General features: G+C 46.5%; 1 protein-coding gene across 3 annotated transcripts in view; it reads right to left on the bottom strand.

Annotated features, from left to right (window-relative positions):
• LOC134965976 (testicular acid phosphatase homolog) overlaps window positions 1-24699 on the bottom strand; it is a 267819-nt gene that overhangs the window by 127440 nt on the left and 115680 nt on the right. For 2 of the 3 annotated variants that reach the window (XM_063942421.1, XM_063942419.1), the window contains exon 2: window positions 2440-2535. The exons of the other annotated variant lie outside the window; for it this stretch is intronic. In XM_063942421.1, coding sequence (XP_063798491.1) covers window positions 2440-2535 — 96 coding nt within the window. The remainder of the gene's footprint in view (window positions 1-2439; window positions 2536-24699) is intronic. 3 annotated transcript variants of the gene reach the window in all.

Here is a 24699-nt window from a genome sequence, read left to right as displayed (position 1 = left end):
ATATGTGGAAGAGAAATTATGTCTATAAGAGCATTAATAAGGGTTGGCATGATGTGTAAGGCACATTATGTTTATAAGGACATTAATAATGTGTGTCATATATGTAAGGGGCATTACTGTGTGGTATTATGTGTATAAATGCATTGCCAATGTGTGGCATTATGTGTATAAGGTGCTCTACTGTGTGGCGTAACGTATAGAAAGGGCACTACTGTGTGGTCTAATGTGAATAAAGAGCAATATGGTGTGGTTTAATGTGAATAAGGAGCAATATGGTGTGGTGTAAGGAGAATAAAGAGAAATATGGTGTGGTGTAATGTGAATAAGGAGCAATTCAGTGTGATGTAATGTGATTAAGGGGCACTACTGTGAGGAGTAACGTATATAAGGTAAAGTGGTACTACTGTGTGATGTAATGTGAATAAGGGACACTATTATATGATAAATTGTGAATAAAGTTGCACTACTGTGAGGCATAATTTGAATTGGGGGTATTATTGTGTGGCCATGCCCCTTGCTAGAAAAAACACATACATTTTTGGGCTGTGCGCAGAATGTGCACACTGTTCTTATTTAAATTATAGGGGGTAGAAAAAAAAAAAAAGGACTGCTATGGGTGGGGGGTGAACTAGCGGTGGTGCTAGGGGGCACCAACCAAAATCTTGCCTAGGGCATCATATTGGTTAGGGCCGGCTCTGTGTGACATAATATCTATACTGGAGCACTGTGTGCATAATATCTATACTGGGGCATTATGTGGCATAATATCTATACTGGAGCACTGTGTAGCATAATGATTATGCTGGGGCACTGTGTGGCATAATATCTATACTGGAGCACTCTGTGGCGTAATATCTATACTGGGGCAGTGTGTGGCATAATATCTATACTGGGGCACTATGTGGCATAATATCTATACTGGGGCACTGTGTGGCATAATATGTATACTGGGGCACTGTGTGGCATAATATCTATACTGGGGTACTGTGGCATAATATCTATACTGGGGCACTATTGGCATAATATCTATACTGGAGCATTGTGTGGCATAATGATTATGCTGGGGCACTGTGTGGCATAATATTTATACTGGAGCAGTGTGTGGCATAATATCTATACTGAGGCATTGTGTGGCATAATATCTATACTGGAGCACTATGTGGCATCATATCTATATTGGGGCACTGTGTGGCATAATATCTATACTGGGGCACTGTGTGGCATAATATATATACTGAGGCACTGTGTGGCATAATATCTATAGTTGAGCACTGTGTGGCATAATATCTATACTGGGGCATTGTGTGGCATAATATCTATACTGGAGCACTATGTGGCATCATATCTATATTGGGGCACTGTGTGGCATAATATCTATACTGGGGCACTGTGTGGCATAATATATATACTGGGGCACTGTGTGGCATAATATCTATACTGGAGCATTGTGTGTCATAATATGTATACTGGGGCACTGTGTGGCATAATATCTATACTGGGGCACTGTGTGGCATAATATGTATACTGGGGCACTGTGTGGCATAATATCTATACTGGGACACTGTGTGGCATAATATCTATACTGGGGCACTGTTGGCATAATATATATACTGGAGCACTGTGTGGCATAATGATTATGCTGGGGCACTGTGTGGTATAATATTTATACTGGAGCACTGTGTGGCATAATATCTATAAGTTGAGCACTGTGTGGCATAATCTCTATACTGGAGCATTATGTGGCATAATATCTATACTGGGGCATTATGTGGCATAATATCTATACTGGAGCACTGTGTTGCATAATATCTGCACTGGGGCATTATGTGGCATAATATCTATACTGGAGCACTGGCATAATATCTATACTGGAGCACTGTGTGGCATAATGATTATGCTGTGGCACTGTGTGGCATAATTTCTATACTGGAGCACTGTGTGGCATAATATCTATACTGTGGCACTGTGTGGCATAAAATCTATACTGGAGCACTCTGTGCATAATAGCTATACTGGGGCACTGTGTGGCACAATAGCTATACTGGGGCACTGTGTGGCACAATAGCTATACTGGGGCACTGTGTGGCACAATAGCTATACTGGGGTACTGTGTGGCACAATAGCTATACTGGAGCACTGTGTGGCATAATATCTATACTGTGGCACTGTGTGGCATAATATCTATACTGGAGCACTCTGTGCATAATAGCTATACTGGGGCACTGTGTGGCACAATAGCTATACTGGGGCACTGTGTGGCACAATAGCTATACTGGGGCACTGTGTGGCACAATAGCTATACTGGGGCACTGTGTGGCACAATAGCTATACTGGGGCACTGTGTGGCACAATAGCTATACTGGGGCACTGTGTGCATAATACCTATACTGGGGCACTGTGTTGCATAATGTGGACTTTTTGTGGCGTGCTTGCATCTACCTGGGTGAGTTGCTGCAGCCCATTATCCCAAACTGTTTCTCTGTATGGATCAGTCGGGTATGTATCAATTGGGGAACGATCTCCGTGACGATAGACCTAGAATGATAATATCACCCATTAACAATATAAAAGTACTGTAACCATGCGCAAAAACAGGTAAAACAATGCAGCAAAACAGCATTAAAAGGAAAGCTTACCAAAGTTCCTGTAAACAGTACTATAAACACGTATTAAAATACAGTCATTGCGCAAAGAGGACAGAAAATCCTTTCTTCGTGAACGACGTGGTATAAGGGATTGGTTGCTCTTCATCCAATTTTCATTGGTGGGCAGAAATGATCGTTGGCATTTCAAGTGGAAGGACATCATATACTCATCAGACAAGCAGACCCAGCAACAGGGGGGGAGTGCACCTGTACGGGGCCCAAAGGATAAGGGACACACACACAAAAAAAGTGTTTGCTCCAACCGCTCGATTTAAGTAATAAAACAATTAATAGTGTGTGTGTGTGCATATATATATATATATATATATAGTCGAAGTCAAAAATATTACATACACAACACATACAAACTCCACACTGATGAGTCGCTGTGCATGCGAATACACGCAGCGTGCATAGCGATATATGGTAGCATACGCATTCACACAGACAAGCCACAAAGATATATTCAACATATATTTCATACAACACATAAATTAAACATGTCAAGCACCAGACATTATAATGTATTAAATTATATAATTGAGTTTAACATCAGCTATATATGTATTATTGGAATGGAACAAGATAAACATGTCATGCATGGTGTCAAAATAATCAGGGGAATGAGTGTGTTGGTTTGATAGCTGTGGTTAGGTTGTAGCACATTGCAACAATTAGTTATGATTAAATGTATGAAATCTAAAGTCACTCTTATTAGAACAAAGAATATTCCAAAGAAAGCATGTGGGCAGGAAACCAGTGGCTAACCCCTATGATGTCTGATTCAAGGCTGGACGTTGCTTGCATATGAACTGACCAATGACACATCATGGATGAGAAAGTTCCCTCCCCTGGACCAATAACAACTTGACTATTGCCTAGACCATTCCACAACCTTACACGGAAGATGCTACTCAAGCACCGCCATGCTTCCCTTCTCCGTGTTGTGTTATGCTGCGTTATGTCATTGCCGTCCTATAGTATTGTCCTTTTGTGATGTCTGAGAGCAGTGGTTATCGGAAACAAATTCCTTGTGTATTCTGTATTTAGTACTGATATAATTGGCAATAAAAAGTGATTCTGAGTCTGATAACAGAAGACTCAGTCCCAGACATGTAATTGTTATGATTCCTGTACTCCAGACCGGAGGAGATCTTATGGCAGAGGTCTGAGTACAGGGAAAATAAGCTGGTTGTGGGAGCAGGAGAGCCTAGTAACCCCTGGCACCCTAACTCCGTTGTCTCGCCCGTGTTATCAGAAATCCCCTGCGAGACTATGGTTGCTTGAGCCCATGGCAGCCGCGTTCGAAGGGCGGATTATGTCTGCCCAACCCCGATGCCCCCGCAGGTCTTAAAGGGAGACAAGGGGAAGTCCGAGACAGGGTGATAACAAGGGGCCCTCTGACTAAGCAACCAGGCCAGGGGTTACAAGCTAACTAACTTAAACCAAAGGTATGTGCGGACTAGCCGCCAGGGAAAAGGACAACCAAAGATCCCCTGATCCGTTACTCCTATCCAGCACCGCTGGATACCAGAGTGGATCTGTGGGAGCGGAATCCTCCGCAAAAGCTCCAGAACACAAGTAAACTAAATAATAAACAGTAAGCGGACAAGCCGCAACACACGGCTGAGCCGCGACTCACGAACACCACAAGATGTTAAAGGTGCTCGGTCAGACTCCAGGAACAGATGACAAACTTCCGAGTACAGGATCTCTGAGGACAGGAACAACCGGATTGAGCAGGACTGGAAACTCTCTGTAGCAGACACAGGCAAACAGGAAGCTATCACCGGCGTCTGTAAGGAGTCCTGAGGGTGCCTTTATTCAGGAACCCTCCAATCAAAATCCAGACAGGGTAATCAACTGAAATGCCGTGCAGCTTGCATGCTGCACGGCCAGCACACCATGAGGTAATCAGGACAGACCCAGCAACGGGGAACGCGGCTGAACGTGGCGTCCCCATTGCTAAGGTCAGAGCGGCTCCGTGCGCCCGGCGTCTAGCGTTGCCAGGGAGCCGGCGGCTGTACGCGCATGGCGTCCCTGGTTGCTAGGCGCCGGGCCGCACCGACGAGCGGACCCCGGCGCCTAACAGTACCCCCCCCTTGAGGAGGGGTCAAGGAACCCCTAAAGCCGGGTTTCTGAGGAAATTCTCGAAAAAATGCCCTTTTGAGCCTCGGGGCATGAAGATCCTCATCCAGGACCCAAGACCTTTCCTCTGGCCCATAACCTCTCCAATGTACCAAAAAATAAAGCCGACCCCGGGACAACTTGGAATCGAGAACCTTCTCCACCAAGAACTCCTGCTGACCCTGTACATTTATTGGTGATCTCCCCTGAGATATTTTACGAGGAAATCTACTGGACGAAACATATGGTTTCAGTAATGAGCAATGGAAGGTATTTCCGATCCGTAAAGTTTTTGGTAAACGTAACCGGAAAGCAACTGGATTGACTTTTTTGATAATGAGAAATGGTCCAATAAATCTAGGACCCAATCTGGCTGAGGTTTGTCGAAGTTTAATGTTGCGAGTCGACAACCACACCCTGTCTCCTACTTTAAAAGTGCACGGCCGCCGGAGCCTGTCAGAAAATCTTTTTTCCCGGAATGCTGCTTTTCTGAGAGCCAAGTGCACTTTTTTCCAAATAAGTTTAAAATGAGAGGTCAGGGCCAGAGAGGAGACAGAGGAATGTTGAAAAAATGAATTAGCTCTGGGGTGAAAACCAAAAACTGCAAAAAATGGAGTCACATTGGTGGAGGAATGACAGGCATTATTATAAGCAAACTCCGCCAAAGGAAGAAACTCAGACCAGTCATTTTGGAGTTTGGCCGAGTACAAACGCAAATATTGTTTTAGAGATTGGTTAACTCGCTCAGTCTGCCCATTGGATTGGGGATGATAACCGGACGTTAAAGATAATTTCATCTTTAACGAAGCACAAAAAGACTTCCAAAATTGTGCAATGAATTGTGGACCCCTATCAGAAACAATATCAGTGGGTAAGCCATGGAGTCTGAAAACATGGCGGAGGAACAAGGCTGCCAATCCCTGGGCAGATGGCAATCGGGGAAGAGCAATGAAATGGGCCATTTTGCTAAAACGGTCCACTACCACCCATATGACTCGGCATCCGGCTGACAGAGGGAGGTCCACCACAAAATCCATGGAGATATGCGACCATGGCCTAAGGGGAACATTCAAGGGCATAAGTTGACCTATAGGCAAAGAACGGGGAACTTTATGCTGTGCACAGACCTGACAAGAAAAAACAAACTCTTTAATGTCTTTGGAAAGACCAGGCCACCATACTGAGCGGGAGACTAATTCCAAAGTCTTAGCGATTCCCGGATGCCCGGCAACCTTGCTATCATGAAACTCCGCCAAAACAGTAGCTCTCAAAAACTCAGGGACAAAAAGACGACCAGCAGGAGTATTTCCAGGAGCTTGATGTTGAAGCAGCTTTAACTGGGTAAATACATCCTGTGTGAGGCCTGCCCGAATGACTGAAGACGGAAGTATGGGAGTAACAGGACTATTGTCTTGAACTGGAAGAAAACTGCGTGACAGGGCATCTGCCTTAGTATTCTTGGAACCTGGCCTGAAGGTGATAATGAATTTGAAACGAGTAAAAAATAAAGCCCAACGAGCCTGCCGGGCATTCAGTCGTTTAGCAGATTCAATGTATTGAAGATTTTTGTGATCAGTCAAAACTGAAATGGTATGGGTCGCTCCTTCAAGCCAATGCCTCCACTCCTCGAAAGCCCATTTAATAGCCAGCAATTCCCGGTTACCAACATCGTAGTTGGATTCTGCAGATGAGAATTTCCTGGACATAAAGGCACAAGGATGTAATTCAAGGGAATCTGGATCCTTCTGAGAAAGGATAGCCCCAACTCCAACCTCCGAGGCATCAACCTCAACAATGAAAGGCAATTCTGGGTTGGGATGTCTAAGGACAGGGGCTGAGACAAAGGCTTGTTTCAAGGCCTGAAAAGATAACTCAGCTTCACATGACCAATTGGTAGGATCTGCTCCCTTCTTAGTAAGTGCCACAATGGGAGCAACTAGGTCAGAGAAAGAGTGAATAAATCTTCTATAGTAGTTCGCAAACCCTAAAAAGCGCTGAATTGCTTTTAAGTTGGTGGGTTGCGCCCAACTAAGGATGGCTTGGAGCTTCTTTGGTTCCATACGGAATCCCCGAGGGGAAATAATGTACCCTAAAAAGGATACCTCCGTGACATGAAATTCACACTTCTCCAGTTTGGCATATAGGTGATTTTCACGTAATTTCTTTAGCACCTGACGCACCTGGGTAACATGTTGTTCTACAGAGTCAGAATATATCAAAATATCGTCTAAGTAGACTACAACGAATCTTCCAAGAAATTCACGGAGCACATCATTAATGAGATCCTGGAAAACTGCCGGAGCGTTTGACAGGCCGAATGGCATAACCAGATACTCATAGTGGCCTGATTGAGTACTGAATGCCGTTTTCCACTCATCCCCTGACTTGATTCTGATGAGGTTATATGCTCCTCTAAGGTCAATCTTAGAAAAAATCACAGCCGAACGTAGCTGATCAAAGAGGACAGAGATCAGCGGCAGAGGGTAAGTATTCTTTACTGAGATTTTATTCAAAGCTCTAAAGTCAATGCAGGGTCTGAGTGAACCATCCTTCTTCTCTACGAAGAAGAAACCTGCACTTAAAGGGGATTTAGATGGCCTGATAAAACCTTTCCCAAGGCTTTCTTTCACATACTCATTCATGGCCCCAGTTTCAGGACCAGACAATGCATATAACCTTCCTTTAGGCAACGTGGCACCAGGAATTAGCTCAATGGCACAATCGTAAGGCCTATGGGGAGGCAGAATATCCGCATTGCCCTTGGAAAACACGTCAACAAAATCCTGATATTCCTCAGGAATGGGTGCAGGAACGGCGGCAGCTACTCGGATAGGAAGCGTAATACATTCTTTATTACAGATGGTACCCCATTGTAAGATCTCCCCCGACTGCCAATCAATGATGGGATTATGAAAGGCCAGCCAAGGGTGACCCAGAACCACAGGAACTGCTGGACAATGAGTAAGGAAAAACTCAATCTTTTCAGAATGCAGGGCTCCCACCGAGAGTAAAACAGGAGGTGTACCTAGAGAAATAACCCCATTGGACAAGGGACTCCCATCTAAACCATGCATGGTGACACACCTACCCAAGGTTAACTGAGGAATACCTAAGGCCTTGGCCCATGTTAAATCCATAAAGTTCCCTGCAGCTCCACTGTCCACAAAAGCAGAGACCGAGGAACAGAGGCTGCCAAAGGAAACTTTAGCAGGAACTAACAGTGAGTTATTTGAGGAGATGAGCTGCAGACCAAAGTGAACCCCCTCACAATTCACTTGGTCAGGAAGTTTCCCGATTTGTTCGGACAACTACGGGCAAAATGTCCCTTACCTCCACAGTATAAACAAAGACCAGAATTTTGCCTCCTGGTTCTTTCTTCAGGAGACAGTTTGGAGAGACCTATCTGCATAGGCTCCTCCATGTCTACAGGAATGGAAAGCACACAAGGAGTAGACCCGACAGATGCCCCTTTTTCAGCCCTCCGCTCTCTGAGCCGACGATCTATCTTAATAGAGAGCTCCATGAGTTTATCGAGAGTCTCAGGAGCGGGATACTGAAGGAGACTGTCTTTTATAGATTCAGATAAGCCGAGGCGAAACTGACTGCGCAGAGCTGGGTCATTCCATCCACAGTCGTTCGACCAACGGCGAAACTCCGTACAATAATTCTCTGCGGGATTCCTACCCTGTCTAAGAGCACGCAACTGACTCTCAGCGGACGCCTCTCTATCAGGGTCGTCATACAATAGCCCTAAAGATTTTAAAAAGGCGTCTACAGACGATAAGGCCGGATCGTCTGTCTTTAAACCAAAAGCCCAGGTCTGAGGATCCCCCTGAAGCAGAGAAATAATAATTCCAACCCGCTGAGCCTCCGTACCTGAGGAGACTGGTCTTAAACGAAAATAAAGTTTACAAGACTCTTTAAAATTAAAAAACTGTTTTCTATCCCCAGAAAAACGGTCAGGCAGATGCATTTTTGGTTCAGGGATGACCCTCGGGGAAGTCCGTAACAGATCTTCCTGTGACCTCACCCGGAGGGACAGATCCTGAACCATCTGAGTAAGTTCTTGAATCTGACTAACTAGAAGCTGGCCAGGATTTGGCCCAATACCGGCGGGATTCATGAGGCCGACAAAATCTCCCAACTGAATAAGTGAAAAAATTAACTCCTGTTAATTAAAATTTTTTCTTTTGTCTGGCCGGTGATAATGTTATGATTCCTGTACTCCAGACCGGAGGAGATCTTATGGCAGAGGTCTGAGTACAGGGAAAATAAGCTGGTTGTGGGAGCAGGAGAGCCTAGTAACCCCTGGCACCCTAACTCCGTTGTCTCGCCCGTGTTATCAGAAATCCCCTGCGAGACTATGGTTGCTTGAGCCCATGGCAGCCGCGTTCGAAGGGCGGATTATGTCTGCCCAACCCCGATGCCCCCGCAGGTCTTAAAGGGAGACAAGGGGAAGTCCGAGACAGGGTGATAACAAGGGGCCCTCTGACTAAGCAACCAGGCCAGGGGTTACAAGCTAACTAACTTAAACCAAAGGTATGTGCGGACTAGCCACCAGGGAAAAGGACAACCAAAGATCCCCTGATCCGTTACTCCTATCCAGCACCGCTGGATACCAGAGTGGATCTGTGGGAGCGGAATCCTCCGCAAAAGCTCCAGAACACAAGTAAACTAAATAATAAACAGTAAGCGGACAAGCCGCAACACACGGCTGAGCCGCGACTCACGAACACCACAAGATGTTAAAGGTGTTCGGTCAGACTCCAGGAACAGATGACAAACTTCCGAGTACAGGATCTCTGAGGACAGGAACAACCGGATTGAGCAGGACTGAAAACTCTCTGTAGCAGACACAGGCAAACAGGAAGCTATCACCGGCGTCTGTAAGGAGTCCTGAGGGTGCCTTTATTCAGGAACCCTCCAATCAAAATCCAGACAGGGTAATCAACTGAAATGCCGTGCAGCTTGCATGCTGCACGGCCAGCACACCATGAGGTAATCAGGACAGACCCAGCAACGGGGAACGCGGCTGAACGTGGCGTCCCCGTTGCTAAGGTCAGAGCGGCTCCGTGCGCCCGGCGTCTAGCGTTGCCAGGGAGCCGGCGGCTGTACGCGCACGGCGTCCCTGGTTGCTAGGCGCCGGGCCGCACCGACGAGCGGACCCCGGCGCCTAACAGTAATCCCCCAAAATACACAGTATATAGGTGATTCCAGTCACACAAGAGTCCTGTTTGCTGTTCTTTTTAGTTTTGCTGTTGTTTGCTGAGAGAGAGAGAGAAACTGAGGAAATGTTCTATGGGAAAGGGTAATGTATGTATGCTGGCTGTATGGATTCTTTTGTAACAACTGCTTTCTGTGTAATTGTAAATCTGTAACCATATATATACTGTACATGTGTTATATTTTATGCATATCCTTTTAATATCAAATATATACATCAATGAGCGTTGGACCTCAGCCAATGTGTGCGAGTGCTTGTTTTCTCTTAAGGGATGTAGTGTTTGCGATGTACAGCGCACTTTTATCGTATATGGTAATAAGATGCATCTTGCGTCCGCAGCATATATTAACACTGGCATTTTAAATATTTATTAGAAATAATCTGGACTTCTCAATATATATGTATATACACTGCTCAAAAAAATAAAGGGAACACTAAAATAACAGATCCTAGATCTGAATGAATTAAATATTCTTATTAAATACTTTGTTCTTTACATAGTTGAATGTGCTGACAACAAAATCACACAAAAATTATCAATGAAAATCAAATTTATTAACCCATGGAGGTCTGGATTTGGAGTCACACTCAAACTTAAAGTGGAAAAACGCACTACAGGCTGATCCAACTTTGATGTAATGTCCTTAAAACAAGTCAAAATGAGGCTCAGTAGTGTGTGTGGCCTCCACGTGCCTGTATGACCTCCCTACAATGCCTAGGCATGCTCCTGATGAGGTGGCGGATGGTCTCCTGAGGGATCTCCTCCCAGACCTGGACAAAAGTATCCGCCAACTCCTGGACAGTCTGTGGTGCATGGCGCGAGACATGATGTCCCAGATGTGCTCAATTGGATTCAGGTCTGGGGAACGGGAGGGCCAGTACACAGCATCAATGCCTTCGTCTTGCAGGAACTGCTGACACACTCCAGCCACATGAGATCTAGCATTGTCTTGCATTAGGAGGAACCCAGGGCCAACCGCACCAGCATATGGTCTCACAAGGGGTCTGAGGATCTCATCTCGGTACCTAATGGCAGTCAGGCTACCTCTGGCGAGCACATGGAGGGCTGTGCGGCCCCCCAAAGAAATGCCACCCCACACCATTACTGACCCACTGCCAAACCGGTCATGCTGGAGGATGTTGCAGGCAGCAGAACGTTCTCCTTGGCGTCTCCAGACTCTGTCACGTCTGTCACATGTGCTCAGTGAGAACCTGCTTTCATCTGTGAAGAGCACAGCGCGCCAGTGGCAAATTTGCCAATCTTGGTGTTCTCTGGCAAATGCCAAACTTCCTGCACAGTGTTGGGCTGTAAGCACAACCCCCACCTGTGGACGTCGGGCGCTCATACCACCCTCATGGAGTCTGTTTCTGATCGTTTGAGTAGACACATGCACATTTGTGGCTTGCTGGAGGTCATTTTGCAGGGCTCTGGCAGTGCTCCTCCTGTTCCTCCTTGCACAAAGGCGGAGGTAGCGTTCCTGCTGCTGGGTTGTTGCCCTCCTACGGCCTCCTCCACGTCTCCTGATGTACTGGCCTGCCTCCTGGTAGCGCCTCCATGCTCTGGACACTACGCTGACAGACACAGCAAACCTTCTTGCCACAGCTCGCATTGATGTGCCATCCTGGATGAGCAGCACTACCTGAGCCACTTGTGTGGGTTGTAGACTCCGTCTCATGCTACCACTAGAGTGAAAGCACCGCCAGCTTTCAAAAGTGACCAAAACATCAGCCAGAAAGCATAGGAGCTGAGAAGTGGTCTGTGGTCACCACCTGCAGAACAACTCCTTTATTGGGGGCGTCTTGCTAATTGCCTATAATTCCCACCTGTTGTCTATTCCATTTGCACAACAGCATGTGAAATTGATTGTCAATCAGTGTTGCTACCTAAGTGGACAGTTTGATTTCACAGAAGTGTGATTGACTTGGAGAGTTACATTGTGTTGTTTAAGTGTTCCCTTTATTTTTTTGAGCAGTGTATCTATCTATCTATCTATCTATCTATCTATCTATACACGTGTGTGTGTGTGTGTGTGTGTGTGTGTGTGTGTGTGTGTGTGTGTGTGTGTGTGTGTGTCCGTGACCCACACCTGATGACAATTTACTAAAGATTGAAATGTTGATTATTCACTTGGCTATCTATCTATCTATCTATCTATCTATCTATCTATCTATCTATCTCCACAATTTTTTTTAAAGCCCCCCTCTGCTTTAAAGGGGGGTAGTCAAGGGGGGTTACGCGGGGGCCCAGAGATATTGGGCCTTAAGATTTCTGTTGCCGGCCCTGACCCTAACCCAGACCCCTAAACTAACCCTAATGCCTTAACCCTAAGGGGCAGACTGGATGGGCCATGTAACTCTTATCTGCCTTAAAATTCTATGTTTCCTTCCTTTCAAATCAAGGGGGTAACGTCGGCGTATCTAAATATATTTTGGGGTAAAAGGTAAAAAAGTTCCCTGACCCCTGCCATAGTGGGTGTAAATCTCAGTATGTGTCACTGACAGCAGCACAGTACCACTTGTGTAATCCTTTGTATAACATGTAATTCTCAGTATATGTCACTGACAGCTGCACAGTACCACTTGTGTTATCCTTTGTAAAGCATGTCATTCTCAGTATATGTCACTGACAGCTGCACAGTACCACTTGTGTAATCCTTTGCATAACATGTCATTCTCAGTATGTGTCACTGACAGCAGCACAGTACCACTTGTGTAATCCTATGTAAAGCATGTCATTCTCAGTATATGTCACTGACAGCTGCACAGTACCACTTGTGTAATCCTATGTAAAGCATGTCATTCTCAGTATATGTCACTGACAGCTGCACAGTACCACTTGTGTAATCCTTTGTAAATCATGTCATTCTCAGTATATGTCACTGACAGCAGCACAGTACCACTTGTGTAATCCTTTGTAAAGCATGTCATTCTCAGTATATGTCACTGACAGCTGCACAGTACCACTTGTGTTATCCTTTGTAAAGCATGTCATTCTCAGTATATGTCACTGACAGCTGCACAGTACCACTTGTGTAATCCTTTGTAAAGCATGTCATTCTCAGTATATGTCACTGACAGCAGCACAGTACCACTTGTGTAATCCTTTGTAAATCATGTCATTCTCAGTATATGTCACTGACAGCAGCACAGTACCACTTGTGTAATCCTTTGTAAAACATGTAATTCTCAGTATATGTCACTGACAGCTGCACAGTACCACTTGTGTAATCCTTTGTAAAGCATGTCATTCTCAGTATATGTCACTGACAGCTGCACAGTACCACTTGTGTAATCCTTTGTAAAGCATGTCATTCTCAGTATATGTCACTGACAGCTGCACAGTACCACTTGTGTAATCCTTTGTATAACATGTCATTCTCAGTATATGTCACTGACAGCTGCACAGTACCACTTGTGTAATCCTTTGTAAAGCATGTCATTCTCAGTATATGTCACTGACAGCTGCACAGTACCACTTGTGTAATCCTATGTAAAGCATGTCATTCTCAGTATATGTCACTGACAGCAGCACAGTACCACTTGTGTAATCCTTTGTAAAGCATGTCATTCTCAGTATATGTCACTGACAGCTGCACAGTACCACTTGTGTAATCCTTTGTAAAGCATGTCATTCTCAGTATATGTCACTGACAGCTGCACAGTACCACTTGTGTAATCCTTTGTAAAGCATGTCATTCTCAGTATATGTCACTGACAGCTGCACAGTACCACTTGTGTAATCCTTTGTAAAGCATGTCATTCTCAGTATATGATAATGTCACTGACAGCTGCACAGTACCACTTGTGCAATCCTTTGTAAAGCATGTCATTCTCAGTATATGTCACTGACAGCTGCACAGTACCACTTGTGTAATCCTTTGTAAAGCATGTCATTTACAGTATATGTCACTGACAGCTGCACAGTACCACTTGTGTAATCCTTTGTAAAGCATGTCATTCTCAGTATATGTCACTGACAGCTGCACAGTACCACTTGTGTAATCCTTTGTAAAGCATGTCATTCTCAGTATATGTCACTGACAGCTGCACAGTACCACTTGTGTAATCCTTTGTAAATCATGCCATTCTCAGTATATGTCACTGACAGCTGCACAGTACCACTTGTGTAATCCTTTGTAAAGCATGTCATTCTCAGTATATGTCACTGACAGCTGCACAGTACCACTTGTGTAATCCTTTGTAAAACATGTCATTCTCAGTATTTGAGGCTAATTCAGACCTGATCGGTGCTGTGCGTGTTTGCACAGCAGTAATCAGGTCTGAACTGCGCATGCGCGGCGCCACAGTGCGCCGGCGCACGGCAGACATCTGACGGCTGTCTTAGCCCTGTGATCGCCTCTGCCTGATTGACAGGCAGAGGCGGTCGCTGGGCGGGCCGGCGGCATTTAGCCGCCGTTTAGGGGGCGCGGTCCGGGCAAAGCAGGTGTGCCCATACCATTGACGTCACACGCAGCCGCTGCGACCCAAGCAGTGGCGAGTAGATCCCTGCCAGCACGCAGGAGCTGCTCTTCCAGTACAAAAGCATTGCCACTGTATATATATATATATATATATATATACATACAATTTATTAAAGCCACCCTCTGCTTTAAAAGGGGGGGGTCAAGGGGATTGCAGGGGTCCCCAGAGATATTGTTGTACCTGGCCCCAAGATTTCTGTTGCCGGCCCTGGAGACCAGATCACATCCAGGATTACACACAGAGCTCCGGATACTTTTCCTTGGTAGGTCAATCCTCAAGCAGGCCGGTCAGAGACGGCTGATGTATTACATGTTTGCATATATTTTTATTATGTGAGTGCATTTTATATTACGTTTTCTAATCTTATCAAGAGGATCTTCACTACTGGTCTTTCTTTTTTTGTTTTCTGTGCATATGATGCAAACGATCATTTATTATGGCAACCAATGAAAATTGGATGAAAAGTGACCAATCCCTTATACCACTACATTCATGAAGAAAGGATTTCAATTCCTCATTTCTAATAAATAACTCCAATAGACGGTGGAACTCTGTTCTGTGGAGCTATGGAAACTAAAGGTGATTATCTTTTTCTGTACGGAATTATGGTTACAGGTTCTTTGCGCAATGACTGCATTTTAATATCACCCATTAAATAGAAGACCATATATTAAACCATTTCCATTGTCAATTGGGTGACTAGAAACTACTGTCTTTCTCTGGGTAGTAGCACAGTGATGTCATTCTCGCACTGTGAATGAGCCACTACCAGTTTGTAGGGGTTCTTTCTCAGTGACTGTGGTTCCAGGAATGGCTCAAGGATTTGGATGATGAAAACAGAAGGTGGCTGATTGGAGCAATTGTGAGCATAAGGGTGTGTACACACGGTGAGATTCGGACTTATCCGATTCTCACTGTGCGACGGGGGGCCGGGTCGGCACTTAGCCAGTATCGCAAGCACATAATGAGTGTGCTTGCGATCCTGGTTCTGTGCGATTTTGGCTAAGTGTCAATCCTGACTATCTCTTCTATAGAGATAGGGTGTGTACACACGGTAAGATATTTTCTTCCGATTCTGACTATATTGCAGATCGCAAGGTGACAGTCACCTTGCGATCCCGATCCGATGCCAATGCGCGGCCCCTCGCGGTCGGCATTGGCCGAAAAAATAGGCTGTGCAGGCAAGTCAATCCTGACTATGGGTGTGTACACACGGTGAGATTCGGACTTATCCAATTCTCACTGTGGGACGGGGGGCCGGGTCGGCACTTAGCCAGTATCGCAAGCACATAATGAGTGTGCTTGCGATCCTGGTTCTGTGCGATTTTGGCTAAGTGTCAATCCTGACTATCTCTTCTATAGAGATAGGGTGTGTACACACGGTAAGATCTTTTCTTCCGATTCTGACTATATAGTCAGAATCGGAAGAAAAGATAGTGCAGATCGCAAGGTGACAGTCACCTTGCGATCCCGATCCGATGCCGATGCGCGGCCCCGCGCGGTCGGCATCGGCCGAAAAAATAGGCTGTGCAGGCAAGTCAATCTTGACTATCTCTATAGAAGAGATAGTCAGGATTGACACTTAGCCAAAATCGCACAGAACCAGGATCGCAAGCACACTCATTATGTGCTTGCGATATTGGCTAAGTGCCGACCCGGCCCCCCGTCGCACAGTGAGAATTGGATAAGTCCGAATCTCACCGTGTGTACACACCCATAGTCAGGATTGACTTGCCTGCACAGCCTATTTTTTCGGCCAATGCCGACCGCGAGGGGCCGCGCATTGGCATCGGATCGGGATCGCAAGGTGACTGTCACCTTGCGATCTGCAATATAGTCAGAATCGGAAGAAAATATCTTACCGTGTGTACACACCTTTACTGTCTCAAAGTACTGAGGTCCTGGGTTTAATTTCCACCAAGGACATAACTGTGTGGAGTTTGTATATTCTCCATGGGTTTCCTTCATGTACTCCCACACTCTGAAAATATACTGGTAAATTAATTGGTATGACAATAAAAATTATCCCTAGTGTTTACATTTGGTAGGGAATATAGATTGTAAGCTCCACTGGAGTAGGAACTGATGTGAGTGGCTAATATTCTATCTAATGCTTTGCATAATATGTGTGCACTATATAAATTGCTGTTAATAAATAAATGATCATTTCTCTCTTTTTATCACCATTCTATTAGATATGCATCATACTAAAGTAATATACCACTCAATAAATTCTTCCATTTCATCAGGGGAGTGTAACACCTAAGCCCATTGGAAAGTGTATGTGGCTGCAGTACCTCAATGCTGCCAGGGGTGCTGCTGTCATACACTATTCCTCTCAATCTACCTTTCAGTTTCCTTGATTAACTCACCTGTGTCAGCCTGATTAATTTGTGCTGAGACTATGGGGTAAATATTCCACCAGGTGTTTTTTATTTAATATCATTGACCCTTTAAATTCCGTGGCTGATAACTCCAAAGACATGGCATCATTGAAAAGTGGCGCATACTAGCAGGGCTGAGGGTTATTTACCCTGTTACCAGGTTCAGGGATGATATCAGCTTGTTTCTCTATTCCCTTCTGCTTGGTTTGGCCTTGTCTGCATAAACCAGTTCCTCAGTGTCTATCTGGACTTCTGTTACCACAGCATCATACTAGCATTCTGGTTTGCATTAAGAACTCTGGGCCTCATTCAGCATGGATCGTAGATGTGTGAAAAATCGCACATCAACAATCCATAACACTGATATGCGTGGGTACACCCAGCATACGTCAAGTCCGCCCCGCATGCTGGGTCCTGCCCCCCCTGCACACATGTGAAAGCATCGCACAGCGGGCGTGCTGGAAAAATGGGTGTGGCTACACACCAGAAGGGGCGTGGTCACTGAAAATGGGGCGTGACAACATGACACACCACCTGTTTCTAATCACACTGGGAACATTCTTTTCAATTCCACATGCACCCTACTTGTATGACGGTTTCTCACAATGTGGAACCTGTGAAGAACTATATCCTCTAAGGCAGATGGCGTCTTCAGACGGTATTCACTATTCATGTAGGCGATCACATCACAACAAGGTCATCATCATACAACAGCGGTTCAACCAGACTCACATCCTGCCCCCTGCGTCTCTCTGCCACAACATCACCTACCTCCTACGTCTCTCAACCACACCATCACCTACCCCCTGCATCGTCTCTCAGCACACCATCATCTTCCCCTGCGTCATCTCTCAGCACACCATCACCTCCCATAGCAGTGCTATTAGCCCCCTGAGCTAACCACTCCCCATGTGTCTCTGCCTCCTGCACTCCCACCCAATAGCAGTGTTATCAGCTGCTCCCACACCCCCATGTCTCCCCCCAAAAACAGTGTCATATTCCCTTGTGCCCCCACTTTCCATAGATCTTCCCCTTCCTCCTTCTCCACATAGGTCCCCTCCCCCCCATAAGTGTCATTAGCCCCCTTCCCCACACTCCCCATAGGTCTCCTAGCAGTGCCCCCATCCATATCTTACCTTTGTCTGTGCTGCTGCAGTGCTGGGGCAGGGTCTTGGAGCTCCGCGGGCTCAGTGTCTGGCTTCCTCTGCAGCTGCTCTCTGTGTCAATACCTCCCAACAGTCCCCATTTTCGCAGGACAGTCCCGTTTTTTGGATGACTGTCTCGCTGTCCCACCAGCGGGCAGCAGTGTCCCGCGGTGGGGGTGTAGTTGGGAGGCTCCTGTCACCGCTGCCCTGCTTAGCAGAGCAGCGGTGAATAGACGCTGTGTGCATGCGCACACACGTCTATTCACGGAGACAGAGGGACAGGGGGCATGCCAGCGGCTCACTGAGCGCTGGTCATGCCCCCATAGTGACGAGAAACGAGGGCCGTGGCTCGCGATCGCGGCATTATCGTGAAGCCATGCCCTTTCTCAGAGACCACACCCACTTTTATAAAGCCCCGACACTTTTCCCCGGCGGGAGTTCCTTTTCTTGATGCAGTAAACTTGGGAGGTATGTGTGTCTGGGGGGGTCTTCAAGTTGCCGGCGACCGGGCTCCCGACGACCATCATACCGGCGACGGAATCCCGACCGCCGGCATTCCGACAGCTTTTCTCCTCTTGGGGGTCCACGACCCCCCTGGAGGGAGAATAGATAGCGCTGTGCGCCACCGTGCCCGCAGCGTGGCGAGCGCAGCGAGCTCGCAAGGGGCTCATTTGCGCTCGCCCAGCTGTCGGTATGCCGGCGGTCGGGATTCCGGCGCGGTATGCTGGTCACCGGAAGCCCGACCGCCGGTATCACATACTACACCCGTGTGCCTGTGGTCAGCCACACGGCAGGCAGAAAGTGAAAGTAACTCACTTTCTGCCTGTGTGAGCAGAGATCCAGTTCTGTGTGCTGCTGCTGCTGCCTCCGTCCTGAGTCTCTCCTCTCTCCTCCTGGCTGACTGCACCGCTGCGATAATGGGGTCAGACTGACTCATGGGAGGAGGAGCTGCTGTTGCTGGACATGCGCAACAGCCCTCCTCCAGGTGCTTCAGTCATGTTTGTTATGGTCTTCCATCAGCCCCTCTTTTACCGACTCTCCGGCAGCGCTGCACCGCCCACACCTGAGCCTCTGCAGACAGACTACACCCGCTACAGCGAACCGTAATAGCGGCTCAGCAGCGGAATGTAATGGGTGGTCCGGTGCACACCCGGACCACCCCGTAGTTTCGCCTATGCTTACAATTTAAGACGATATAGGACAAGTACATAAAGATTGCTATATCAGCAGATGACACTGACCTAAGTATCAGGGTGGCAGAATACTGAGGGATCTGGTGCCGTCGAAGGGAGTACAGAGCAGATGGTTTAAGTAAGAGTAAAAGGCACATGAGGGGAGAGGGTCCTGCTCGAGAGAGTTTACATTCTAAAGGGGAGGGTAATATATCCTCAGTGCCCCAGAGCCATCCACTATGGCACTACCCCCATGTGCCACTATATTATTATATAATACTCCACTGCCAACCTACCCTTCCCCAGTGCCACAAGGCCACCACCCTTTCACAGCTGTATTTCCCTTTCCCCCCATGGCATTACCTCACCCCCAACTCCATTTTAGATAACGGGGATTCTGGGAGATTAGTCCCACATGCAGCAGCTGATCTCTGCAGTGATGCGCGCACAGTGGAGCCGAGAGAGGGGGGGAGAGGGTACAAATTACCCGGCCCAGGTCTTATGGAGGGGCCCAGTGAGGGTCCAGTAGGGGCACCGGCCTCTTCTCCCTTACTTAGCAGCAGCAGCTGCAGCTCTTTTCCTCAGCCCAGTACACACTACACACTGGGCTGCAGTGTGGCCATGGAGATGCTTAAAATACTAATTTTTTTTCAGTATTTTTTTCTAAGGGTACTTGACCACACCTCCTGTGATTAGGCCACGCCCCTTGAAAAGTACCTGGGCCCATCCCGGCTCTCGACTGCCCTGCGCGCGCACACACACACACACACACACACACACACACACACACACACACACACACACAATATGTTGTAACTTGTTATGCTTTCCAACTCTGTCAAAGTCTTCCCTTGTGGCCAGTCCCTACACTGACTGCATAATTTCTCACCAGGGATCATACAGATTTTTTTTACAAATACTACTGCATTCTTTTTTTCATGGGTTTAGGTCTGCTAGCACATTGGCTTAGATCAGAGGTTCTCAAACGCGGTCCTCAAGGCTTCCCGACGGTCCAGGTTTTAGGTATATCCATGGCTCAGCACAGATGGTTAAATCAAATTGAGGTACTGATTAAGTCACCTGTGGCCAAGCATGGATAAACCTAAAACTTGAACCATTGGGGTGACCTAGGGACCGCGTTTGAGAACCTCTGGCTTAGGGACAGAACCTCCCCCAAGCATATCAATTAATGAGCACGAGGGGAATTAGCTGACAATAATTGGCTTACATATGGAAAAATGGAGTGCAAGAGAAAGTGTGACCACAACATTTATATAAACAATACTTAATTAAGTTGAGTGCTGGTTGCCATTATGGCAGGGGAGCCCCACCTTATGTGTCCCCCTGCTATAGCTTCAGCTGCCCCTCCTGGTCCAGCCTAGTTCTGGTTATTGGAAACAAGAGGGGACCCCATGCTATTCGTGTACTATACAGCATTTGTAGAGTCAGAGCTGGGGATGTGTAGCGCATGGCAGCAACCAGGACAGACTCCTGGGTAGAGAGCTGCAGCCCGCTGCCCTGGGATGTTGGTTATGGAAGGGGAGGGGTCAGGGGCGTAGCCAGAACTTTGTGGTCCCCATAGCAACATTTTAAAGGCCCCCCCATCCTAATGCTTCTAGAGAGACACTTCTCTGCAGCGGTTGTTAATTGTATGCCCTATGATAGTGCCCTAGTTCATTTACTGAACCATAGTAGAGCCTTATTTAATGTTATGCCCCATAGTAGTGACCTATGTTCCTTTTATGAATCGCAGTAGTGATTAAGTTCACCCTATGTCACATTTCAGAGCTGCCAGTACACATTATGCCGCACAGTGACCCCAATTCACATTATGCTATATATTGCTCCCCGTTCATATTGTGCCTCATTACAGTGCCCCGGTTCATATTATATAATATTAAAAATGCCCTCCAGTTCATTTTATACCACACTACAATGAGCAGGTCCAGGGGCATACCTAGATATATTGCAGGCCCCAAGAAAAAAGTTTGAAAGGACCCCTATGCACCACCCAATGGAGATAAATGTATACAACACATGTAACTTTGACAGGTAAGGTGGCACCTCTCAGCTCTGGGCCCCATAGCAGCTGCACTGCCTGCACCTCTGGTAGCTACGCCCTTGGGAGGGGTGGAAATTCTGGCATATGGGTTGTGAGCATACCACATCCTAACATTGAGTCTTGTTATTGTGATTCAAACAAAATCAATGACTTTGGTTGCAGTTTAGAGTCTCATTCACCCACCTCCAGAATTGCATCGTATATTCCATCATGGACCTAAAGCATTGACATAACCGCTTTTCTGTAGAAGTACAGTGGGTATTGTCAAAGGCTGGTGCAAAAAGCTTGCAGTCAACAAGGTAGCAAATTTAGAATAGAATCTCCTCTTTCTAGATGAGGTCTTGCCCAACTTAGGTCATCTGCTCTCAGAAGGGTGAGTATTGACGCCTTTAATGAATCTATGAGATGGGTGTGTGGCATCATGATAAATAGTAAATGGCAATAAGCTATACAATGACGATATTGTCCATGCTCACCACCAAACATCCCTGGCATTGCCAGGGAAAACTGAACTGGAGGTCCGGAAATAGCTGGGCCACTTCTAGATGGCTGGAGTTTATCCATTTTATCTTATTCATATGTGCTTGCAGTATAGTCTGAAATAAATTCTGTCATATTTGGCTCTTGTCAAAACCATTATAGGGCAAGTTTATTCTGTCAGGGTATATGATATTGTACTGTTACTGGTTCGGTGGATACTACACACTCCAGTGTGATGTGCTCCAGTGTTCTGACTTGTGAAGGTCCCAGGCCAAGGCCCCTATCAATAACATGATATACTGGTCATGTTATGCCCCCATTTCATATTATGCCACAGTGTCCTGAGTTCACATCATGCCACACAGTGCCCTGTTCACATAATGCCACAGTGCCCCAAGTTCACATCATACCAAAGTGCCCCAAGTTCACATCATGCCAAAGTGCCCCAAGTTTACATCATGCCACAGTGCCCCAAGTTCACATCATGCCAAAGTGCCCCAAGTTCACATCATACCAAAGTGCCCCAAGTTCACATCATGCCAAAGTGCCCCAAGTTCACATCATGCCACAGTGCCCTGGTTCACATTATGTCACTGAGCTCACAGTCCACATTATACTGCACTGCAGTGCGCCACAATTGACGATAAGCCATACAGTGGCCCCCAATTTGGATAATGTCAGAGTACCCGCCAGTTCACATTATGCCATGTCCCCAGTTGACACTATGGAACCTGCAGTCTGCTGCAGTATATTTGAAGTGGCTTTTGTTATGCTGCTGCCATACCACTGGTTCCACCTGGGAACTTCTTGTTCTTCGTCCTTGCCCCTCCCACTTGACAACTCCTGCCTGTGCTGACAATGTCACCTGCCGTGGAATTATTTGTTGCAACCTTTGCCGTGTCTCCCCATGTGCCAGTCTGAGGCTGGTGATTTAGCTTAAGTGGGGGGAACTGTGCGACAAGATCGGCTGCCCTGTTGTTAATCCAACACTGACGACTGAGTTCTTCTCACACACTTATGCACACCTCCCAACATGACCCTTTCCAGGACTGACAAAATGCTCTGCTCCCGGACTTCCCTCTTAATTTATGATTCATATCACCTGTGGTGAAACACGTTTCTCATCAACTGACTTGTTTAACACACAGGTGATGGTAATTATGAATTCATTAATTAAGAGGGAAATCTAGGAGCAGGACATTTTGTACCTCCTGGAATGAGTCATGTTGGGAGGTCTGCTAATATCATATATGTAGTGCTTCAGTATTCCATATTTCACCTGTGTGCTGTTTTCATCTCACTGGTGTGTGTTGGGATCCAGAGTCCTAAACCAAACATCTGTGTGTCTGCTCCAGCATATCTGCAGTGCTTCTGTGTATTGCAGCATCCCCGTGCTGTGTTCCTGCTCAGTCTTTCCCTACATTCCCTAGGACCTCATGTTTCTTTTCCAATCTCCTTAAGTCAAGACTAGGGCTCGCTCGTGGGGGTTGCAACTAGTATCTGGAAACCAAACCTTCTTGGCAGCTGTCCCTGGTGAAGACCAGTGCCCCATTACACTTGTTGCCTCATTGTGAAACCAAAATGGTTAGAGCAGGCTCCCCATATTCCAAATGGAATTCTGAAAAATAGTACAGGACCTGGAATAACGAAGATCTACAACAGATGGGGCGTACGTGCCCTTACCAAAAACTTAGGGGGTGACGTATTAAGCAGTGCAAAGAGTGGAGAAGTTGCCCACAGTAACCAATCAGATTCTACATATCATTTTTCAGAAAGTACTTGATAAATGATACCTCAAAGCTGATTGGTTGTTACGAACAATTTCTCCAGTTTTCCACTTCTCCACCCTTTTTACTTGCTATATCAACTCCATAATCTTAGGGAATTTGGGGCAGATGTATTAACCTGGAGAAGACATAAGGAAGTGATAAACCAGTGATATGTGCAAGGTGATAAAGGCACCAGCCAATCAGCTCCAATATGTATATTAACAGTTAGGATCTGATTGGCTGGTGCCTTTATCACCTTGCACATATCACTGGTTTATCACTTCCTTATGCCTTCTCCAGGTTAATACATCTGCCCCTTTATTCTCTCTCTCTCTCTCTCTCTCTCTCACACACTCTCTCTCTACCTCTGTATATATTTTCTGTGCAGAGTATAATCAGCTGAGGGTGAGGTTTTGTTTGGAACATGTTATATGTCCTGTTTAGGTCGCAGAGAGTTCAAGTATTTCCTGTTGCACAGAGGTCAGGTGAAGTTTGTTTACCAGGAATAAATTCAGGTATCACTATCACATACAGCCTGTACCTTACCTCACTGCAAGCAACTGTGAGAGTTACAAACAATTTTCTTAGAATACGTTGAACCTATTTTTATTTCAACCAGTTTTCGGAGCATATTTATCATACCTCCCAACTTTTCGTCTCTCCAAAGAGGGACACACGCGCGGCTTTGTCGCGCGCGCTCCCGAAAAAGGGATGTGGCCTAATAAAAGGGGCGTGGCTTCATGGAGGACCCGCAATCGCGAGTTACACCCTCATTTTTGTCACTGAGGCGGCATGCCCAGCGCTATGTGAGCCGCTGGCATGACCCCTCTCCCTCTGACTCCAGTGAATAGACGCTGTGCGCATGCGCACAGCGTCTATTCACCACTGCTCTGCTAAGCAGGGCAGCGAGAGACAGAGCCCTCCAACTGCCCCCCCTCCCCCCCCCCCACCGCGGGACACTGCAGCCCGCGGGTGAGACAGCGGGACAGTCCCCAAAAAACGGGACTGTCCCGCAAAAATCGGGACAGTTGGGAGGTATGTATTTATTACACACATTTTGTATGAAATCCCCCCCCCCCCCCAAAAAAAATGGACGTATTGGGGGGATACTCGCAAAATGTAATAGCAGCCATCATACTGTAGGTTTCTATAGGGGCTGCTATAATATGACCTATACCAAGCTTCGGAATGCAAAGTATTCTGGAGCTT

Source organism: Pseudophryne corroboree, chromosome 10 (assembly GCF_028390025.1).
Source record: "Pseudophryne corroboree isolate aPseCor3 chromosome 10, aPseCor3.hap2, whole genome shotgun sequence".
NCBI classification, from domain to species: domain Eukaryota; kingdom Metazoa; phylum Chordata; class Amphibia; order Anura; family Myobatrachidae; genus Pseudophryne; species Pseudophryne corroboree.
Note: the sequence above shows the minus strand (reverse complement) of the source record. Positions and strands in the feature narration are given on the sequence as shown.